The sequence below is a fragment of the Rattus norvegicus genome, chromosome 2, assembly GCF_036323735.1.
Source record: "Rattus norvegicus strain BN/NHsdMcwi chromosome 2, GRCr8, whole genome shotgun sequence".
NCBI classification, from domain to species: domain Eukaryota; kingdom Metazoa; phylum Chordata; class Mammalia; order Rodentia; family Muridae; genus Rattus; species Rattus norvegicus.
In genome coordinates this window covers 174,991,941-175,012,776 of record NC_086020.1, presented here as the reverse complement: position 1 = coordinate 175,012,776, position 20,836 = coordinate 174,991,941, and the positions used below count along the sequence as shown (strand labels likewise).

The 20,836-nt window shown below is 43.4% G+C and overlaps 1 protein-coding gene across 3 annotated transcripts; it reads left to right on the top strand.

The window, feature by feature from the left end:
- Positions 1-7,599: 7,599 nt before the first annotated feature.
- Positions 7,600-20,551, top strand: Fcrl2 (Fc receptor-like 2). 3 transcript variants are annotated; one of them, XM_039102396.2, is made up of 9 exons: positions 7,600-7,719; positions 7,817-7,953; positions 9,902-9,922; positions 12,032-12,298; positions 12,507-12,788; positions 13,683-13,991; positions 14,375-14,653; positions 18,568-18,888; positions 19,923-20,537. In XM_039102396.2, the coding sequence occupies exons 2-9, from the start codon at positions 7,923-7,925 to the stop codon at positions 19,940-19,942; spliced, it is 1,530 nt and encodes a 509-aa protein (XP_038958324.1). In that variant the 5' UTR covers positions 7,600-7,719; positions 7,817-7,922; the 3' UTR covers positions 19,943-20,537. The 3 variants fall into 3 exon arrangements, with proteins under 3 accessions (XP_038958324.1, XP_038958325.1, NP_001101172.1); XM_039102397.2 differs by having other exon boundaries at positions 7,681-7,699; NM_001107702.1 differs by lacking the exon at positions 7,600-7,719 and having other exon boundaries at positions 7,800-7,953; positions 19,923-20,551.
- The last annotated feature ends 285 nt before the right edge of the window (positions 20,552-20,836 follow it).

The following is a 20,836-nucleotide window of genomic DNA, read 5'->3' as shown; positions in this document are numbered from 1 at the left end:
AGCTAGTTGCAGAGGGAAAGACCCAAACAAGATCATATATATATAAAAAGAAGTCATTTCAACCAATGACACGATTTTATTTTAATTTTTTAGTAAGGATCTTGCTGTCTAGCACGGAAGGGGGTCCCATCCCTAAACAAAGAGTTACAGGCTACTGTTGACTTGGGAGAGAGAGTTAGCTTCTCCAAGGGATGGTCCCCCTTACTGGTCTTCCAATGCAGAGCGGTGATCCTTGAAACTGTACACATGCAAACAACAAAAAGAGCTTCAACGGATGCATATATACACATATGAGTGCATGCACACATACTCACATATGTATGTAACACATATAGTTGAAGAAAAGCGGCTATCAATCTGAGGGGGCACAGGAGGATTTTGAGGGAGGGTAGCTGGGAGGAACTGGAAGAAGAAAAGGGGAAGGAGTAATATAATATTATTTCAATTAAAATATTTTAAATGGTGCTGGAAAACTGGATATACACATGAACAAAGAACATGTCTTATATCTCATACAAATATTAACTCAAAATAGTTTAAAGACTTAAGTAAAAGTTCCAGAACTATTACATTTTTTAAAAAAATAAGAAAATGCTAATGACGTTCTGTTTTACAACAGTTTCTTGCCTCTGACACCAAAAGCATAGGCAATAAAAGAAAAAATAAATTTAGCTGTATAAAACATTATATAAATTGTATAAAACAAGTTCTGTGTATCAAATGTGAAATTCGCCAAGCGAAAGAAGATCCAAAGGACAGGGAAAGTCCTTGCCAAGTACATTATAGTAAAATGCTGATATTCAAAATATAGAGAGCTCAATTGTGTAAGGACAAAAGAGAACCTAATATAAAAATAATTTTATGAATTCCTTAAGAATCTTGTATACTCTGCTTTGACCATCCCACTCCTTCTCTCACATCCTCTCTCATCTCCCTACCCACCCAGTTCATGTCCTCCTCCTCCCCCCCCTGCTCCTGTTCTTCCTCCTTGCCTTCCCCTCCCCTTTTCTCCTCTTCCTCCTCCTCCTCCTGCTCCTCCTCCTCCTCCTCCTCTTCCTCCTCCTCCTTCTTTTTAAGTCAGATACTCTTGGATATGTGGCCATCTCCTGGAGCATGGATAACCTACCAGTAGTCAGTAGTCGCACCTTTAAATGACATTAGCTCTTCCTCCCACAGAGGCTATCAATCGCCAATACCCTCGGCTAGGGATGGGACCGTTTGCCCATCTGCCCCGTCCATGTCTGATTGAGCTTGCACAGCTCTAGCACAATCCATTCCAACCACTGTGAGCACACAGGTGTAGCTGTCCTGCTGTGCCCAGAAAACATGGTTTCACTGTCATCATCCACCGCCTCTGGCTTTCATATTCTTTCTGTCCCCTCTACCACAGTGACCCTGAACCCTCAGAAGGAGGGGGTGTGATATAGACAGATGATAGAGGTATGCCACATTAGAGCTAAACACTTCACCACCTCTTGTTGCCTGTACATTGAGCAGTCATGTCTGTGTTGACCACCACATACTGTTGTTAAAAGAACTTCTCAGATGAGGGGTAAGAGATGTACTAGCCTATGGGCATAATGATAAGTCATTAGAAATCAGTTTAATATTATATATACTTAGCAAAATAATAGTAAGTTCTTCCCTGGGGTCTTTGAGATAGATTCTTAGAAGCTTTCCAACACATATACATGCAAAAGTACTTTAAATGGAGTTACCTTATAACTCCATCAGAGGAGTTTATGTAGGAATACACTATCCCTACGAAAAGTCACGTGCTAGGAATGAGCTGTGTCTTTTGGAGCTGTTAGCCTCTGGGGCCTCACAGACACCCCCAGCCTTGTAGGCCATTGCCATTGCTCTTGATTATTTAATTGTTCTTGGTATTCGCTGCTCTCAGGATTCAATAGAACTACTTATGTTAATGTTAGAGGAAGAAAAGCAACTGAGGTGTACAGCGACACATGAATGGATAAAACATGGCACATACATGTATACGTACACGCATCAGAACATTATTCAGTCTTAAGAAGAAAGAGAATCGTGGGCTGGAGAGATGGCTCAGTGGTTAAGAGCACTGACTGCTCTTCCAGAGGACCTGAGTTCAAATCCCAGCAACCACATGGTGGCTCACAACCATCTGATCCCCTCTTCTGGTGTGTCTGAAGACAGCCACAGTGTACTCATGTATATACATAATAAATAAATCTTTAAAAAAAAAAGGGCTGGGGATTTAGCTCAGTGGTTAGAGCGCTTACCTAGGAAGCGCAAGGCCCTGGGTTCGGTCCCCAGCTCCGGGAAAAAGAACCAAAAAAAAAAAAAAAAAGAAGAAAGAGAATCGTGACACTTCCTCCAATACAGATAAATTCTCAGGGTATTACGATAAGTGAAATAAACCAGCCACACACACAAACCAAACACTGTGCGATTCCACGGGTGTGACAGTCTCTATTCGTGCTGGTTTGTGGGGTAGGAGGAGGAGGCGTGGAGAGCTAATGTTAAGGGGTAGTGCTTGATTTAGGGAAGAGGAAAGCTCTGGATGAATAATGGTGAGGTCTGCATCAGTGTACTCAGTGTTGTAGAGCCACCCACTAAAACTGGTTAAAACTGTAATTTTGTATTACGAGTTTTTATTACAATATAAATGGCCACTGAATTAAGTCACTGTGCAATAGAAAAAGCAGACGGGGAAGAGAGGCCACTTCATTACTATTGGGCAGGCACCTCACACAGCCTTTACTTAACCAGTAAGCAAGCTTCTCTGACCACAGCACTCTAAGACAGAGTGGGCAGCCATGGACCCATCATTCAGAGATCTAGGCTTCCCTCTCTACTTCTCTGTGGGCATAGGCCCCCATTTTTCTTGTGGTGTTAGCTAAAGCAGCGTGGTTATTGTTTCAAAACATGTGTCTGTCGTCCTGCACTGCACATACCCATGCTCTCTGGCGAAGAGAGTGCCAGCCTTTCTCAGGGCTGTCTCCCAGCACATCAGCCTTAAAGGCTCTCGGCTTCAGGTCCAAGTCTAGGATACCTGAGTCCAAAAGAGAGTTCACAAAACTCCGTGTTAGTTCCAGACAACTGAGGTGACTAGTCTGCCCGCCTTTTCCTCCTGTTAGTGAGACGAGTCCCTTAGAACCGTGAAACACTGTGCTTGGCACACTCAGTGTGAACATTTGTGAATCCCAAAGGGAAAATTTTATCCACGTATGTGGTTAGATAAATCACGGAGCCTAAAGGAGAATCTGTAAATATTATTTCATGAGTGAAATAGTACTAAACCAACTCTCAGTGATGTATCGTTCTACCTGATCAGCACATCTCTTCAGCCTTATCAGAGAAGTGTCTTTCAGTCGTAGATGACAATCAACCCAGCATTAGCCTAACTCAGTTTGCAGAAAACAAGAGACTGTGGGGCGCTCAGCCCTAAGTCTATAACATCTGTACCACACACCTTCCTCCCGCGGCTCAGGAATCATCTCAGAAGAGGTGGGAAAGACTGCAAGAGCAGTGCTTTCTGGACACAATAGGGCAGTTGCACGTATGAACTCACAGTAGCTGTGACAGCATGCACAAGTCATGCCAGATAATGCATGTGTGGAGCACACAGGGAGGTGGTCAAGAGGTCCCCCTGTAGCTGATGAGCTATTGGCGACTAGTGGCCATCAGGAGAGGGAGAGTCTGTTTTCTTCAAGGGTGTGGCCTCAATGTCCTACACCTATACACATGCACAGCACTGAGTGGACTCTGTTAAAAAATAAGTGAATACATCAAGTTTTGAGGGAATAAATGGTAGGGTATAGAGCATAGGGGAGGAACTGGAGTGCAGAAAAGGGGAAGCTTGGATTTGATCAAAACATACACACACACACACACACACACACACACACACACACACACACACACACAAATTATATCTGCCCGGATACCCAGAGCACTGCAGTTGACTCTCATTTGGGGTTCAGAGTCTGTCCTTTACAAGTTGGCCACTTTCTTTACTTTGGAAATCTCTCACTGGACTCCAAACTCAGAAATGAAGCTTGAGGCTAAGAGAATCTTATTACTTAATTCATAAAGCCCCAAAGTTAGGCCTTATTGTAGAGCCTTATTGTAGAGCCTTATTGTAGAGCCTTATTGTAGAGCCTTATTGTAGAGCCTTATTGTAGAGCCTTATTGTAGGCCTTATTGTAGAGCCTTATTGTAGGCCTTATTGTAGGCCTTATTGTCAGACTCTAATGGCAAAGGACATGTCAAGTTATTGTAACTTTTTGCAATGCATATTCTTCCTGGAGTGCACGCTCGTGTGTGTGTGTGTGTGTGTGTGTGTGTGTTTGGAAGTCACAGTTTGACATCAGATATCTTTCTTACTCTTACTGTTGTTGTTGTTGTTGTTGTTGTTCTTATTATTATTCTTATTCTTATTATTATTGGAGTTCTCGCTAGCTGGCCAGAAAACTCTGGAGATCTGCTCTACCCAACACACCCAGCATTTTAGGTGGCTGCTAGAGTTCTGATCTCATGCTTGTGCAACGAGCACTTTACCTACTTATTTCCTAAGTTCCTTTCCTGGAATCTTAGTGTCTCTAATCTTAGGTCTGCCTGTGGTCCTGACAAACCTGGTAGAGAGAAGCTTCTGTCCTGCCTGAGCTGACTGGGTTTTATTTTTATTTTGGCAGGCTGGAGTACTACATCATTGGGACTGCGTGTAGAACTGATTATGTCTTCAAGGTCCTGGGTTTTATCTGAGGGGTGGGGCTCAGGGAAGAAGGAGAGAAGAGGAAGGGAGAGAGACAGAGACAGTGAGAGACAGAGAGATGGAGAGACAGACAGAATTGTTCTTTTTCTGTTTAGACCTTGGGGGTTTTTCCCAGGCAGGAACAACTTGCTGACATTTCCATCTTCCCTCCCTGATAGCAAAAAGACACCCAAATGTCAAACAAATGTCAGTTTAGAGCCTCGAGTCTCTCTATTCTTGGGAACGGTGCTTGGACACCTACTCTTTCAAAGTGACTTCAACTTTCTCGATACTCTCTACATGCCATCGATCTCCAGAGTTGAAAGCAGAGCCTTGTGCTTGCACTTTTGTGTTTTCCTGGCCATCTTTAGTCCCAGAGAAAGACAGGAGCTCCTACCTACACAAGGGTGCATTGGAACGGCGAGAGTTTGGATTATTATTACAAGTAGGATCCTTTTGTGTCTATAACTGAACCCTGGGTCTCTCTACGTGCACTTAAGCCATTGGCCAGACCAAAAGTTGTTCCTGTAGCTATCACCTACTGTCCAGGCATGTCACGTGTTCCAGGCTTGCCCTCAGAGCCTGTGCTAGACTAAGGAAAACCACTCCAATCTGCTCTTTCAAATCTTTGTATGACAGTGTCAGTCGATTAGGTTTGGTAGGGTATAGGAGTCCAGCATAAAGGATGCACCATTGGGAGATGAGCACAGAAATAAATCTGCCCCCTAGAACATTGCCAGAGAAACTTCTTTTCCAGTCATGGGTTCTGGTGTCCTGAGAGGGACCATTTCTAAATTCATTGGATCTGCTCCCTGAAGCTCTAAATATCATTCAACACAGAGAAAATTACCATTACTGTAATGATTGTAACTTGTAATTTTTTAAAGTCTATTTTTTAATGATGGGTTTTAAACCTTTTAACCTCTCTTTTAGTCCACCACCTACTACAGATAGTGGAAAAGAAAGGATATGGAGGAAGTGGACCTGGTTTGTTTGTTTGTTTGTTTGTTTTTAAATCTTATCTGTGCTGTTAGGAAATCCATAGTTTAGTTTATAGGTCAGCAGCAGATTGATCTGCTCACAAATATTTTACAAATACACCAGCAGTCCAGCTTTATAGTCAGGATAGCAAACAGGACTCAGCAGCAATGCTAAGACCCATCAGATCACCAGGCCTCAGCCAAACAGGCACAAGTCAGCAGGATCAGGACCAACAGGGACGCCAGGAGAACTTTTTTGCTATGCGTCTCTCAGCAAAGATCATCAAAGACATGAGACCAAACGGTGCTGTGCAGTTAGTTCTATAAGTAAGCCGCTCTTAGTCAGTTGAGTCTTACTTATAATCTCTCTGAACATCACGTGTCCTCCATGGGTCTTGTCTCACTACATGTCTTTTCTTAGTATGCGAGTCTGTCTTAACAAAACTTTATGTGAGTCTGCATCAGTTGACATCATTTTGTCAGTCGGCCTCAGTCCGAAAAAATGGCAAGAAGCCACCACATATCAAAAGGATATTTTGGTGTGTTTTTTTTCTGTGGAGTCCCAACAAATGGAGCTCAACTACACAGTGTAAGGCAAACCAATATATGTGTGTTGTTAGCAAGAAATCCTTTATTATATGTCTTTTTATGTGTTTACTTTAACAGAACATCTTTTCACCTGTGTCTGTTTTAGAAAAACACTCCAGTATGTGTCTGTCTCAACAATCACCATCTAACACAGCTGGCTTTTCAAAAAGCCCTCAAGTTTTTACTTCAAATGATGCTTCCCATTCCCCCAGTAGTCTTCTCCACACCGAGACAGTGAAGCAATACACGTGAGCTTTACTCAAATTGTGGAGAGAGTTGTAGGGTACCATTGAGGAACCCCCACTCTAAGCTAGTCTCAAAATCCCTGAAACCAGTTATATATATATATATATATATATATATATATATATATATATGTGTGTGTGTGTGTGTGTGTGTGTGTGTGTGTGTGTGTATGTATATATATGTATGTATATATATATATATATATATATATATATATATATATTCTTAGTTAGAGTTTGTAATACTATTGAAAAACTCCATGACCAAAAGCATTCTGGAAAGGAAAGAGTTTATTTCAGCTTACAGTTCCAGGTAAGTCCATCGTGAAGGGAAGTCAGGGCAGGAACCTAGGGTCAGGAACTAAAGCAGAAGCCATGGTGGAATCGTGCTTAGTAGCTTGTTCCCCATTATTCAACCTGTTTCCTTATGTGGTCCAGTACTCTTGGCCAGGAGTGGTACAACTCCCCGAGATCTCAGCCCACCCACATCAACCATTAGTCAAGAAGATGCACTACCGCCTTGCCTACAGGCGACTCTTATAGAAGCATTTTTCTCAGTCAAGAGTCCTGCTTCCCAGAAAACTGTTGTTTGTGTCAGACACAAACCAACTGGCATAGCCAGCTATGCAACCTCCCTGCACTTTGTCCTTCCACATTATTTAGAGAGGAAGAAGAAATTTTCCTATGTGAGTCAAAACCCTTCAGATTCTCCTGCGGTTCAGAGATAAACCTTCCAGTGTCCATACTGCTTCTTCATTCTTCATTCCTACTTGTATCTGACTAAAACATCTCCTGAATGAACAGGAAGTCTTGAGCAGAAAAATGCACCTTCTAGGTGCCCAGAACATGCATAACATGTTAACATAGCAATGATAACATGTTAAACCTGTCATCATTTCTTACAAGTTCCCATTTTTCTATCATCTGGTCTGGACTGACCTCTGGAGAGGAGTCAATCCATCTCTGGCAATGGTGACGCTTAGTAGGGACGGTCTCTTGAGTGCTAAGAGGAGATTTAAATGTTCAAAACTACCAAGAGCCTGATTTGAATTTCAGTGGGCCCCAAACTCAGGATTCTCTGCAGGTCAAATGCAACGGAAACCATGTCTATAAAAGGAAGGCACCCTACGCAGGAGGCATCACATCCCACCAATGCAAGTATCGAAGCACGTCGGTAAAGAGGAAGGACGACTGCGTTTGCAGCACCCACTGGGTTGGGGTATGGACAGATTGACAGACAGCTTTGCCACTTCCTTCTTTTTCTATTTCAGTTAAGATCCCTGCTGAACCTCAGTGTTCTATCCCAGATCCTTGGTCCATCTGTCCAAAGGACTTGAGCTGCGCCTGCCTAGAAGGGAGCCGCTGGCCTCCAGTCTCATGTTGCTGTACTCGCTGCTTCTGGTATTTGGTAAGTAGGATGCTGAAAAGGCCTGGGGTGGTTCCAGGGCAGGACTACCTCTGCTTGGGCAACTCTGGACACTCGAGCTATGTCTCTCTGCTGGGGTGTGCAGCACTGGGTTTCTTCTTCTGATCCAGTGCTAGCAGGTATAATGCAAATGGGAGCTGGGCAGAGCAAGGTTCCCAGGAAAAGAAGACTGTGTGTGTGTGTGTGTGTGTGTGTGTGTGTGTGTGTGTGTGTGTGTGTGATTGTGTGTATGTGTGTGTGATTGTGTGTGTGATTGTGTGTGTGATTATGTGTGTGTGATTGTGTGTGTGTGATTATGTGTGTGTATGATTGTGTGTGTGATTGTGTGTGTGTGATTGTGTGTGTGTGATTATGTGTGTGTGTGTGATTGTGTGTGTGATTATGTGTGAGTGTGTGATTGTGTGTGTGTGATTGTATGTGTGTGTGTGATTATGTGTGAGTGTGTGATTGTGTGTGTGTGATTGTATGTGTGTGATTATGTGTGTGTGTGATTATGTGTGTGTGATTGTGTGTGTGTGTGATTGTGTGTGTGTGATTATGTGTGTGTGATTATGTGTGTGTGTGATTGTGTGTGTGATTATGTGTGTGTGTGATTGTGTGTGTGTGATTATGTGTGTGTGATTGTGTGTGTGTGATTATGTGTGTGTGTGATTGTGTGTGTGTGATTGTGTGTGTGTGATTGTGTGTGTGATTGTGTGTGTGTGATTGTGTGTGTGATTATGTGTGTGTGATTGTGTGTGTGTGGTTGTGTATGTGTGATTATGTGTGTGTGATTGTGTGTGTGATTGTGTGTGTGTGATTGTGTGTGTGTGTGTGTGTGTGTGTGTGTCCCTTTACTAAAGGCTGGTTATTTTTATCTATTATTTCTGTTTGATCTTTAGGAAAACAGTGCATTTTCATTAAAAGGGCTTCAAAGGTGGTTTCCGTTAGAGTGAACACAGCCCACATAAATATCACACCCCAAATTCATACTCGACTTCAGGCTTCATCATTTTTAACTGAACTCATATCTCCATACATTTAGACACTACATAGACTTCAAGCCTGACTGACCATAGTTGATATTGTAGGCCGTGCCTATAAGCATGACTCTCTTACACTGCCCCATACATAATAGTAGGTCTAGAATGCAGAAAGGAGGGGAACTAATCCCAATGAAATATGAGCAGACCTTCTGTTTCTTTTGTGGATATTCCTGGCACCTAGATTGCCCCTGTGTAGGTAATTTCCCTTAAGCAAAATAGTCTGGACAATTTCGAGGTGGAGCCCCCAGATTGGCTATCCAATACCAAGTGGTCAGCCTTAAAATCATATATATATATATATATATATATATATATATATATATATATATATATGTAACATGGATTGACTGGATTGTATTATATATAGATGTGTGTGATGTATGTATATACATATACATCATATACATATTCACACATACACACATATGTATATATACACGGAGAGAGAGAGAAAGGGGGAGGGAGAGAGGGAGGGAGAGAGAGACTGAATTAGAAGCCATTAATTTGGGAAAGAGTTGGGGCGAGAGAAGAGAAGGGAGAAAATGATGGAAATGATATAATTAAACTTTAATTTCAATACATTTAAATTAAAAAGGTAGAAGAGGAGACTTGAAGATCTTGAAATTTTGCTTGCAAAAGACAAACTTCTGGAAACGGACAAGAACCGGTTATATCATGCTTGGAATTATAAAAATGAACCCGGGGTTCCATAGGAATGTTGTTCGAGAGAGAGAAGGAAGGATGAAGGAAAGATGGAGGGAAACTATAGAGGAAATGAAGGAGGGAAAGGGGGAGGAAGAAGCAAAAAGACAAAGAGAAGGAAGTTCTTGGGAGTCCTCAGGGGATTAGAACCTTTTAAGAAGACCTTGGTCCTGTGTAATCTCTCTGACTCTGTTCCCTTGCAGCTCCTGTCGGAGTCCAGTCGGGTAAGCAAGTCTTCTCTTTGTTCCTTTAGATCTCTGGGACCTCACTCACTTGGGCATGGGAGGCTCTGCCTAGTAAAGTGTTTTAGTAGAAGGTAGCAGAGTTAGGGTGAAGAGAGAGGCAGGATTGGGGCACCGCACTCTCCTCACCCTTGGTCAGCCAAGGCAGAGTATACCATCTCTGTTTTGTCAGCTACTGCTGGATGGGAAGAAGACAGAGTCCTGACTCCCTCAAGGCAGTGAATTACTTCTCCTTTGCTGCTGACCTGGCAGACAGGAAGGAATAGCTGCAAAGGGAAAGCCATCGTGTAGCCACTGGGGGAAAAGATCCTCATGGCCACCACAAGCGGTGATTGAGAATATATTACAGCAGAGAGGCAGCAAGGGCAAAGTTGGTGCTCTGCAGAAGGCAAGGACACCCTTAGTTCCCTACTGGGACAGAAGCCATCCAGTGCCTAATGTGCTTTCCTTTCTTACTGGAATTTTAATATAATGAAATTAAGAAAACACTTTCATGGCAGCCCGGGAAATTATACTTTCTTCCTTGCTTAAGCCTTTGAGAACACATTCCTTCTACAATATGGAGAGGAGATGATACTTCTGTACCTAGGTTTGTAATTTTAAACAAGAAGGATTTTTAAAATACTTAGTAGGGGAGGTCTCTATAGCAACCTCATGGCATCCAGTGAACTCTCAGAAATTATGAGAAAATGTGTTCAGATGCATAATTGTGGCCACATTGAGGAAACAGCTCTAAGTAAAATCTCAGAAATTAAGACCACTAACCCAAGTGTTTTGCAGTTAAATCCTTATTTCAGTCTCAGGGAAAACTGTTACAATGTTTCTCTGTCTCCTAGCCCTTCCATCTTCTCAGTTTGGCCTCATAAACTTCTCAAATATTTCTTTAATCAAGCTGAGTTTATTTCTAAAATACCCACAGGAAAATATTAGCCAGCCTCACCATGTAGGAAAAAGAAAACTGGCCTTCACCACTTCTTTATCAACCTTTGTGCCCTGGCGTCTACCTCTACTTCCGTTATCTTTCGAAGCCAGTAAAAACTGCACAGAAGGTACCTTTGAGCTTGGCTGGCCACTTAGTCCTATTGAAACCATCTGCATGAGCAGCTCAAACATGATATAGATATGTAGAGAGGTGTACATTGATATATGTGAACAATGAAAAATACATACATAAACCGAACATCCTGAAGGATGAGAAGGTAAACTGAGAATTTAGTTCAGTGCTAGAGTGCTGTGGCAGATCCAAGACACCTGAGCTATTCATTAGATCCCAGGTTACCACTGCCCGCCAGGGGAAGCAATGGCATGACTAAGTAGAGGCCCCACTTCTTCTTTGTGGGGATGCTACAGGGCCAAGCATCACAATAATTTGCAAACACTTCCGAAAGAGTTTTTAATTGACTCCAGAGACTGGAAACATAGATTCCGGAGCTTGTGCCTCAGTAGCCCCACTAATTTTATCAAAGGAGACTGGTGTGCATGGGAAGGACTCTGAGTTTATCATGGTACTCAGCAAGGTTTCCAAGGCACGAGACAAGCAGAGGGGTTAATCATGGCTGCCATGGGGGATGTGAGACCACATCAATAGGTGTAAGTAGACACGAGTGGAATCTTTAGTACAGAGAAGAGAAGTGCTGAGGCTCAAGCCAGGGTCTTGCATGTGTTCGGTAAGTCCCCCATCACTAAGCTGTCTATGCCCAGCCCCGCTGGTTATTGCTGGCTGTGAGTCGGAGTCTAAGTCACCCAAGCTGGCTCCAAACTTAATCTGTAGCTTTGCATCTGTGACCCACCTGCTCCAACTTCATGAATAGCTGTGATCCCACAGCTGTGCTATCTCCATTAGCCGGTGGGCTCCTTTTAAATCCATGGTTAGTACAGCTGTTGGAAGTTGGAAACTACAATATAAAATCTATTAACATGCATACAAAATGCATGTCTGAAAAAAATCACCCAGTGAAGTAGAGCCCACTCCGCTGAGGCAGAAAATTAGCAAAGCTAGTGGGTGCCCAGGCAGCTGTGGGTCATCAGCCTCTCAGGGGCATCAAGGTGGAGTCCAGGTTGTCACGGTCTGCACCTCTGCTTCCCTTTCAGACTGGTTGAGCATCAGCGTTCCACAGCATGCTTATGAAGGAGACCAAGTAGTTATAAGGTGCACGGGGCAAAACAATGGTGACATAAAGAGAGTGAAGTACTTCAAGAATAGCCATCACATAGCAACTTACAGCGGTTCTTCGAGCTACACCATTGACAATGCAGGACTTGGTGACAGTGGCTACTATTTCTGTAAGGCAGATAGGAAATTGTTCCTATTTATAGACACAACAGAAGAAACAGGATCCAAGTGGCTTAATGTCCAAGGTAGGGGGCGTCATTCTTCAAGTGTCTGTGTCTAGAGTGTCCGGGTAGGAGAGCCAGGCTACAGTGCCTATGACACTATCCGGGGGTGGATAAATGATAGTGGACAATCTGTCCTGGAGTACGGATACGTGTGTCTTGCCTTAAGGCACTTCTGGAGAACTGTATGGTCTTCTATACTAACAGGTGGTCCTTTCTACCTTTCCTCCAGAGCTGTTTCCAACACCTGGGCTGACTGCCAGCCTCCTGCAGCCCATAGAGGGGAGTTCAGTGACCCTGTCCTGCAACACCAGGCTCCCTTCAGACAGGGCAACGACCCAGTTACGCTATTCCTTCTTCAAAAATGGCCACACTTTGCAATCGGGCTGGACCTCACCGAAATTTACAATCTCAGCAATATCGAAGGAAGACTCAGGAAATTACTGGTGTGAAGCAATGACCGCCTCTCGCAGTGTCTCAAAGCAGAGTTACCGGTCCTATATAGATGTGGAGAGTGAGCATCTGTGGGTTGGGCTGATGGGGCTGAGTACGGCAGGGACAGCAGGAGCACCAGATTGTAGGCTCCTCCTTATCCCTGAGGGTGGAAGACATCATGGCTCACCGAGATTCTTGAACACTAATTTCTGTAGGGGCATAATTTCCAATGACTTTGCCCTGCCTTTCAGAAAAGAGACAATAATAATAACTTTACTCAGAAAAACAAAAGGTCAGTGAAGCCCAGCCTCTGTCTCTGAGGAGAGCTGTTAGAGACTTGACTGAGGAAAGCCAGCACGGAGTCCCAGAATTTAAACCGTGACTATACTTTAAACATTTACTAGCACTCCCTAGCCAGCCCTGTCAGAGGATAACAGCAGCACTAGCTGACATTACTGAACAGTGCTGGTCGAGACTGCTTTGTGTAAGTGTCTTGACCAATCTTCAAGAGAACTCTGTGAGGTTACTATGATTATCCAAATGCTACTGAGGAAAACAGAAGATTAGAGATACTGACTTATTCAGATTCTGCAACTATTAAATGGCAGAACGTAATCGTTACTGTGGTCAGAAAATCCCCCTTTTAGATGAGATTCCAGCCCCTCTCCTAATGCCTCAGGTTCACAAGGAAGGCAAGAGAGGGCAGAACCCAGAGGGATGTGGTCATGAGTGTGGGTAGGGAAAAGTGCAGGAAGCTGAGAATAGGATTGCTACTGAGTATTGATGGGATTGCAGAGCGGTCCCAGGTAATGCCCCTAAGTATGCACCATTCCCATGAAAAAACACTCAAGCAAGCAGGGTGAACTCTCAACTCCAAATATTTACGTGCTAAAATTCCTAGAAAGTGACACTGGACTCTACCTGCCGTGAAGTTCCCTATTTGGTCTCTAACAATTATCTTCTGTTCACACAGGGATCCCTGTATCTCAAGTCTCCATGGAGATCCAGCCTTCAAGGGGCTGGGGAGTTGAAGGGGAGCCACTGGGCCTTGAAGGGGAGCCACTGGTCCTTGTTTGTTCTGTGGCTAAAGGCACGGGGCTAATCATGTTCTCCTGGCACAGGCAGGACACGAAGGAAAGTGTGGGAAGTAAAAGTCAGCGCTCCCAGAGAGTGGAGCTAGAGATCCCTGTTATCAGGGAAAGCCATGCTGGAGGATACTACTGCACTGCAGACAACAACTACGGCCTTGTCCAGAGCGCAGTAGTGAACATCACCGTGAAAGGTGAGTGGCATCCCCCAACGACTCCTAGCTGGGGAAAGTGTTCCAAGAGATGACGAGGTACAAGGAAGGCAGGAAGAGGCTGGGAAGATGTTTGAACACAGCAGAGTTCTTGTTTGGGTGGTGGATGTCGAAGTGCTGCACGGGAGCTGAAAGAGGGCACGGATATGGAACAGGAGGCAGATGGTATGGGGTAACCAGAAGCGTGCTCCCCAGAAATCTTCCTCAGTGCGTAACCGCTCTGCTGGAACCTCCGTAGATGGTTAGATAAAGCAGGGAGACCTTAGGAACGAATGCACCACGGGGCTGGAGTGGGAGAGTTTGGGAGAAAACAAGGTAGGCTATGAGTCCCAGCCTTTCCCTCTGAATCTCTGCTGTGCTCTCAGTTCCAGTGTTGCAGCCTCTCTTCTCCATCAGCGTTCCTGGGGTCCTACCCTTCATCGGGGATGTGGCCGAGCTTCACTGTGAAGACAAGAGAGCGTCTCCTCCCGTTCTGTACCGGTTTTATCACGAAAATATCACTCTGGCAAACACCTCGGCACCTTTTGGAGGAAAAGCATCCTTTAAGCTCTCTCTGACTGCAGGGCATTCTGGGAACTACTCCTGTGAGGCTGACAATGGCTGGGGGACCAAGCGCAGTGAGGTGGTAACGCTAAATGTCACAGGTAGGACAATTTAATGTCCCATTCCAGGGTGCAGCTTGCATTGTGCTGAGCCATGCTTTCTTCCTCTCCTTGTACTCTCGCACCCTTCCGGAAATTGGAGCTCCGCTTGAGGACCATCCTTACCCCAAGGTGTGCTCTTCAGTCTTAACAGTAGCATCACCGTCCACTGCTTGTTCTTCCTGTCTGCTTTTTCGTTGAATCACATATGTGTAACACCGGGGACCTGGGTGGTGTGGCAGGTGGCCTAGTTAAAGCATGGAGAGAGAAGGCAGATGTCCTCAGAGTTCACTGAGGCTCACTCAGAGCCACTAGGGAGCTCCCACTAGCCCTTGTAGTTAAGAACAAAAGAAAAAAATAAAGCCGCAAACAAAACAGATTCTGGGATTCAAATGCTTATTTAGATAGCTTCACTTAGTTTCCATGGCAACATAATTGTTACACAAACAAAGAAATAAGATTTAACTTAAGCAGCTTGTCCAAGGTTATTTAATAGGACTACGGTGAACAGGTACAAGGATGGAACTGAAGGCAGCCAGAGCCACTGTGTGAATACATCCCGATGGCAGCGTGATCTTTTATTTGTTTTTCTCTAATCCATTATTGGAGAGAAAATTTTTCATGATTTTTGTAATGTGGAGCAGTTACTGAGCTTCCCTTCTAAGCTCATCTTACTCATCTCAGTGGCTTTATATGACTTGCTAATGTCTTATTTCAGGCGTTTGCATCTGTCTGTTTATTTAGTGCTAGGTATCACGCTCAGGATTTCAAGTGTGCTAAGCATGTGCTCTGTGACTCCCGGCATCCTATTAACACATGAGTGTTTGTTTGTCTTTGCCAGGGATAGCTTAGCTTCACCGGAAAGGTTTCAGGGAGCAGCCGAGAATACTGTGTTCAGAAAGTTAAAACATTTAGATTACCTACTACTTGAAGTCTTTGGAGCTAGCCAAAGATTCTTTGAGACCAGTAGAGTGTTACCTCTACTGTCAAATCTTTTCTGTTAATCGGCCTTTTCAATTTTAAAAATTATCTTAAGACAATCATTTGTTACATGGTTACTCTGATCAGGCTTGGAGATGGCTGGGTAGGTAAGATCACTGACTTCACGTGTATGAGGACCTGTGGTTGGATCCTCAGAGCCCACCTCAACATGGTTGTTTGGGGAAGTGGGGACAGGAGGACTGCAGGGTTTTGCTGACTAGCAGTTGAGAACTGCTGAGGTCCAGGTTCTGTGCAAAAGAGCCTGTCTCCAAGAACAAGGCAGAGAGCGCTGGAGGAAGCTACTCAGCATCCTCCTCTGCCTCCCTCCCTCAGCGTGCACACACTGTAGGCCCACACACGCCTCATTCAGCTCCCTCTACAACTGTTTCTCTGCCTTCCCCCACAAAATGAATGGCATATGGAAGTCTAGATTTTCCAAGTTGTCACAGACTCTTGAGCACTATATCCGTGTTTAGTTTCCAGTGTGTGACTATGCTCTCTTCCCATGTCTAAAGTACCCGGATGTCCCCCTTTCCCCACCAGATTTACCAGAGATCTTTCAGCTATATTTTCTCTTTAAAATTCTGGGGTTGGGGCTGGAGAGATGGCTCAGTGGTTAAGAGCACTGACTGCTCTTCCAGAGGTCCTGAGTTCAATTCCCAGCAACCACATGGTGGCTCATAACCATCTGTAATGGGGTCTGATGCCCTCTTCTGGTGTGTCTGAGACAGCTACAGTGTGCTCATATACATGAAATAAATCTTAAAAATATTCTGGGGTTGTGTTGTTTTTGCTTGTTTTTTATTTTTCAAGTCCATATTAATTTACTGTTTCATTTGTTTGTACTTTTTGGTTTTTTTGATTCTTCAAGTTCATATTAGTTTACTATTTCAAAATATTTTTCTAATTCATTTACTTATCTGTTATATATTTTCTTTCTTATACTTCACATTTTTTTTAATTTCATAAATACTTTTTCATCTTTTTTGTTTTCTAAGAAATATATTTAAAACTGTTTTCCTTCATGTACTGCTTTTCTCTTTTATTTAAAAGTTTTGATATATAATATCTTCACTTGCTTATTGTCTACAATATGTGTAACATGGGTTCTCAATTCTTTTTTAAAAAGAACTCATAATTTCTTATAATTAACTTTGCATCAATCTTTAATTATTAATTTCTTAGATACACCTTTGCTCTTGTATTTAGCATTTATTAAAATGTGGCCTGTAGAATTTTTACTTCAAAGAAATCGTTGAAACTTTGTTAATGGTTTTGCATGCTATCAATTTTCCTGTGGAAAATTGTTTTTGTTTGTGAATGGAGTATATATGGAGTCTAGATTGTTTTTCTTTAAACTACTTTCTTATTTAGTCTTATACTTCAGTCTCTATAATGTTATTTATATGTGTTTGGTCTCATTGATCTACCAAGTTTTGGGAACTATAATCTACCAAGGTTTTGTTGCTTTGCCTTGCTTCGCTTTTGTTGAGACAGGCTCTCACTATTCAGCCCTGGCTGTCCTGGAACTCATTATAGACTGAACCCAAACTCACAGCGATCCTCCTGTCTCCATCTCCTCAGTGCTGAGTTGATGGAAGGTGGGTACCACCGAGCCTACTTTAGAAAATCATTGTTATTACCTGTGACTTTCCTGGTTTGTCTGCATTACTATTACCTATGTTGCTATCTGCCTTCTTCGGGGATCTTGCCAAGATCCGAGTAGTTTTAAGATGGTATGCTCGCTGATGATGATAGAAATTTTGTCCCAGTTGACCTGCCTCTTCCCATAAGCGATGCTAACAGGAAATCAGTAGTAGATGTAATTCCCTGTGGGTTGGGATCTGCAAGCTCTCATCTTCATTCTGCCATCTTCTTTCTCAGACAAGCAATGTTGGCCACCAACGTTAATCTTGTAGCTATATTTTATCTGAGAGATCTCAGAGAAGGAACAATGATCCGAGTTTAAGGCCTCTCGAGACTATGTAAAAGATTCTGTATCAAAAGAATATAATGATGCATGGCCGCCAACCCCACATGTGTAGGAAGCTAAGGCAGGAGGACCATTGTGAGTTAAAGGCAAAAATGGGCTTCAAAGGAAAGACAGACAGACAGACAGACAGACAGACAGGGTTGGAGAATCCCTTTCTAATTTCTAATAACTCTAACTTTATGTTTTAAGGAAACCTGGGCATAGTGGGTAACAAAGGCAGGAGGATTGCTTGAAGTTCAAGATTAGTCTGGGAAACAAAGTGACATCCCCATCTTAATAAACTAAGTAAAAACAAATAACAAATAAGCAGAAATTGGAGATTAAACAGGTATTTAAAAAAGGACGCAGAACAATCGAACCAGGCCTTTCTCCATTCTATATCTCAGTTTCTATCATTAGGGAAGATTTAATTATATCCTTCTGTGTTTTCTAGATATTTTTTTTTTGGCTTATAAAAAAAAACCCTAAATCTCTGTGTTTCCCAGTGTAAGCAGAAGCTTTTGTAGGGCTCACTTAACATTGGTGATGTGACCCGAGATGGTGGGAAAGATGAGAGTTCAAGGGTCATGGTAGGGAAGTCAAGGCAGCAGGTGCTTGAAGCATCTGTCACATCACATCTACAATCATCAGAGCTATCAACAGTTGTGCACAGCAATCTTTCTCCTTTTAATGCAGTCAGGGATCCCAGCCTAGGGAATACTAGCACCCACAGTGGACAAGTCTTAGTTCGATTAACCTAATCAATGGTTCCCTATAGGTATGGCCACCAGCCTACCTGACCTAGATAACCGCTGATAGGTGGTGCCTACAGACTTTTCTTTTAGGCGATTCCAGATACTGTCAACCAACCTTTAACATGAACTGCATCTAAAGACCTGTGTATGTGGGAGTGCTTCACGGTAGGCACATTTTTTAAATATACTTTCACCTACTCTGTTTGCAGAGCCCCCGCCCAAAGTGCGTTTGGTGAATGGTCCCCACCACTGTGAAGGACGCGTAGAAGTGGAACAGGACGGTCACTGGGGCACTGTTTGTGACGATGGCTGGGACATGAAGGACGTGGCTGTGGTGTGCCGAGAGTTGGGCTGTGGAGCAGCCCGGCACACACCAATCGCCGCACTGTATCCTCCAGTAGTTGACGAAGCTCTGCCTGTGCTCATTCAGGTAGCCCTGTGCAACGGCACAGAACAGACCCTGGCTGAATGTGACCAGGTCGAGGCCTTTGATTGTGGGCATGACGAGGATGCTGGAGCTGTGTGTGAAGGTGAGCAATGACAGAGCTGACGTGCGGCTCAGTCCCTCCCTAGGCTGCCACCTTTTTCTTTCCTTCCTGGACCTATTCTACAGTAGAATGCTCTTGGGGCAACACTTTAGATCACATTAGATTGGCCCACAGTTACAGAAAACTGTCTGTGAGCGAGTGTTACCAGTCCTTATTGGCCATCTCAAAAGACAAAACATTAGTATTTTTATGGTTGTGCTGTTGGAGCATGATGTGAAGAAAATCATTACAAAGCCATCACTTTATACAGTTTGGGTGGTTTTCAGTCAGGATGATGATGCTAACATTATTGTGAAGTCCCTTAAACTCTCTTGAGCTTTTTCCTTTGCAACTTCATCAGTTGGAATGAAGCCCTAGATTCTAATGGTAGTGTTGGAAAGACATTGGTGGTCCCAAGAGTCAGGCCCAGGAATCAGGCTATAAAAGGCAGATTCCAGAGAGTCAAAGCAAAAGAAAGAACTCTGAGGACTGCTGCAAGTTCCCACATCTCCACAGAGCCTGTGACTAGAGAGGAAGCCAGGGACACTTGTCCTCCCTGGCCTCAGCCCACTGAATGCATGAATGGACTTTGGTAAAACGAGAATTAGAACTACTGGTACCATGCCCATTGCAAGACATTTGGAAGATGGGAGGTAGCTTGTTCAAGGTAGTGGAACCAGGACTAGGCTCTGTAGAGCCCATGGGGGTCTACAGAGTCTTTGAGGTTGGCTTCCCCCATATACCATCCCCGGAAGTAACAAACCTCTGTGACTGATTATCTTTGTCAGAGAAGCATGGTGTCTAGACCTCACTGAGTCAAGATAAAATTAGGACTGTGCATATCCAGGACCTTTGGTGAAAGTCCATGTGTAGGAAGAAGTCCCCTGGGCTGATTTGGGATAGTTTGATGGGTTTCTGTGGTTCAGGCCGCCTCCTGTCTTCACTCTGTTTTGCACATCTCCTTAGAAAATTTGTCTCTGTACAGCCCTTCACTGGGTCTCTGCATCCTAACCTCTTCTCATTCCCTCTACACACAGTCATACCCAGAACTTTCTGAAGATATAGAGACCAGAGACCATCAGACCTCCTACTTTCTGCACTCTGGCCTCAAAGGCCTAATAGTCTGTAGCTCCCAGTGGACTTCCGGACTTCATCTGTGGCTTATCCTTCAAGAGGACTCGAAACAATCTGCTCTGAGATATTGTCCTAACAGCTACAAAGAAAGCTCTTTTCCCTTGTCCCCAGAAGCCAAGCTTGGAAAAATTGTTCCCTTGTCCAGGTTCCCTGCCTTTCTGGTTCCTTCTAGCTGCCTCCTTGGGCAGATGTAGAGGTGGCACAAGTGAGGATCACGTGTGCCTGAGTTTCCATCGAATAGAATGTGGTCTAATGAAGCACATACAGCAAAAGAAACTCTGAGTGTCTATGTTCATTTCTTGACATAGGAAGAAACCAGCTTTTTTTAAAATCTTTTTAAACAATTTGCTTAAGTTATAGATATAAAGCAAATTGGAAAAAAGAGTGATATGTAGAAAAGAAAAATCAGCCAAAAGTCACACAGTCAGAAGTAGCTGTTTCTAATCAAAGGAATTATGAATAATGAATTTGTATAAATGGATGATTAAACAATTAAATCGATTGCTTTATAAACTGCACGTTATTTTAGTATCTAAATTCAATGATTTATTTATTTGTTTGTGTGTTGTTTATTTATTTATTTAGGGTTTTTTTTTTTTTTTGGAGACAGGTTTTCTCTGTGTAAGGCCCTGGACATCCTGGAACTCACTCTATAGGTCAGGTTGGCCTCAAACTCAGAAATCTGTCTTCCTCTGTTTCCCAAGTGCACGTGCCACCACACCAGGCTCAACAACTTAATTTTAAGGACTCTCTATAGATATACATGAACAGAACTCACACATAGATGTGTATATGCATTCTCGAAATTATTGTAAAC

Coding starts and splice junctions, on each gene's coding strand:
- Fcrl2 (NM_001107702.1), top strand. CDS start 7,923: ATGTTGCTGTACTCGCTGCTTCTGGTATTTG. Junction 13,992..14,374: donor AGTGAACATCACCGTGAAAG/GTGAGTGGCATC, acceptor CTGTGCTCTCAG/TTCCAGTGTTGCAGCCTCTC. Junction 18,889..19,922: donor TGCTGGAGCTGTGTGTGAAG/GTGAGCAATGAC, acceptor CTCTACACACAG/TCATACCCAGAACTTTCTGA.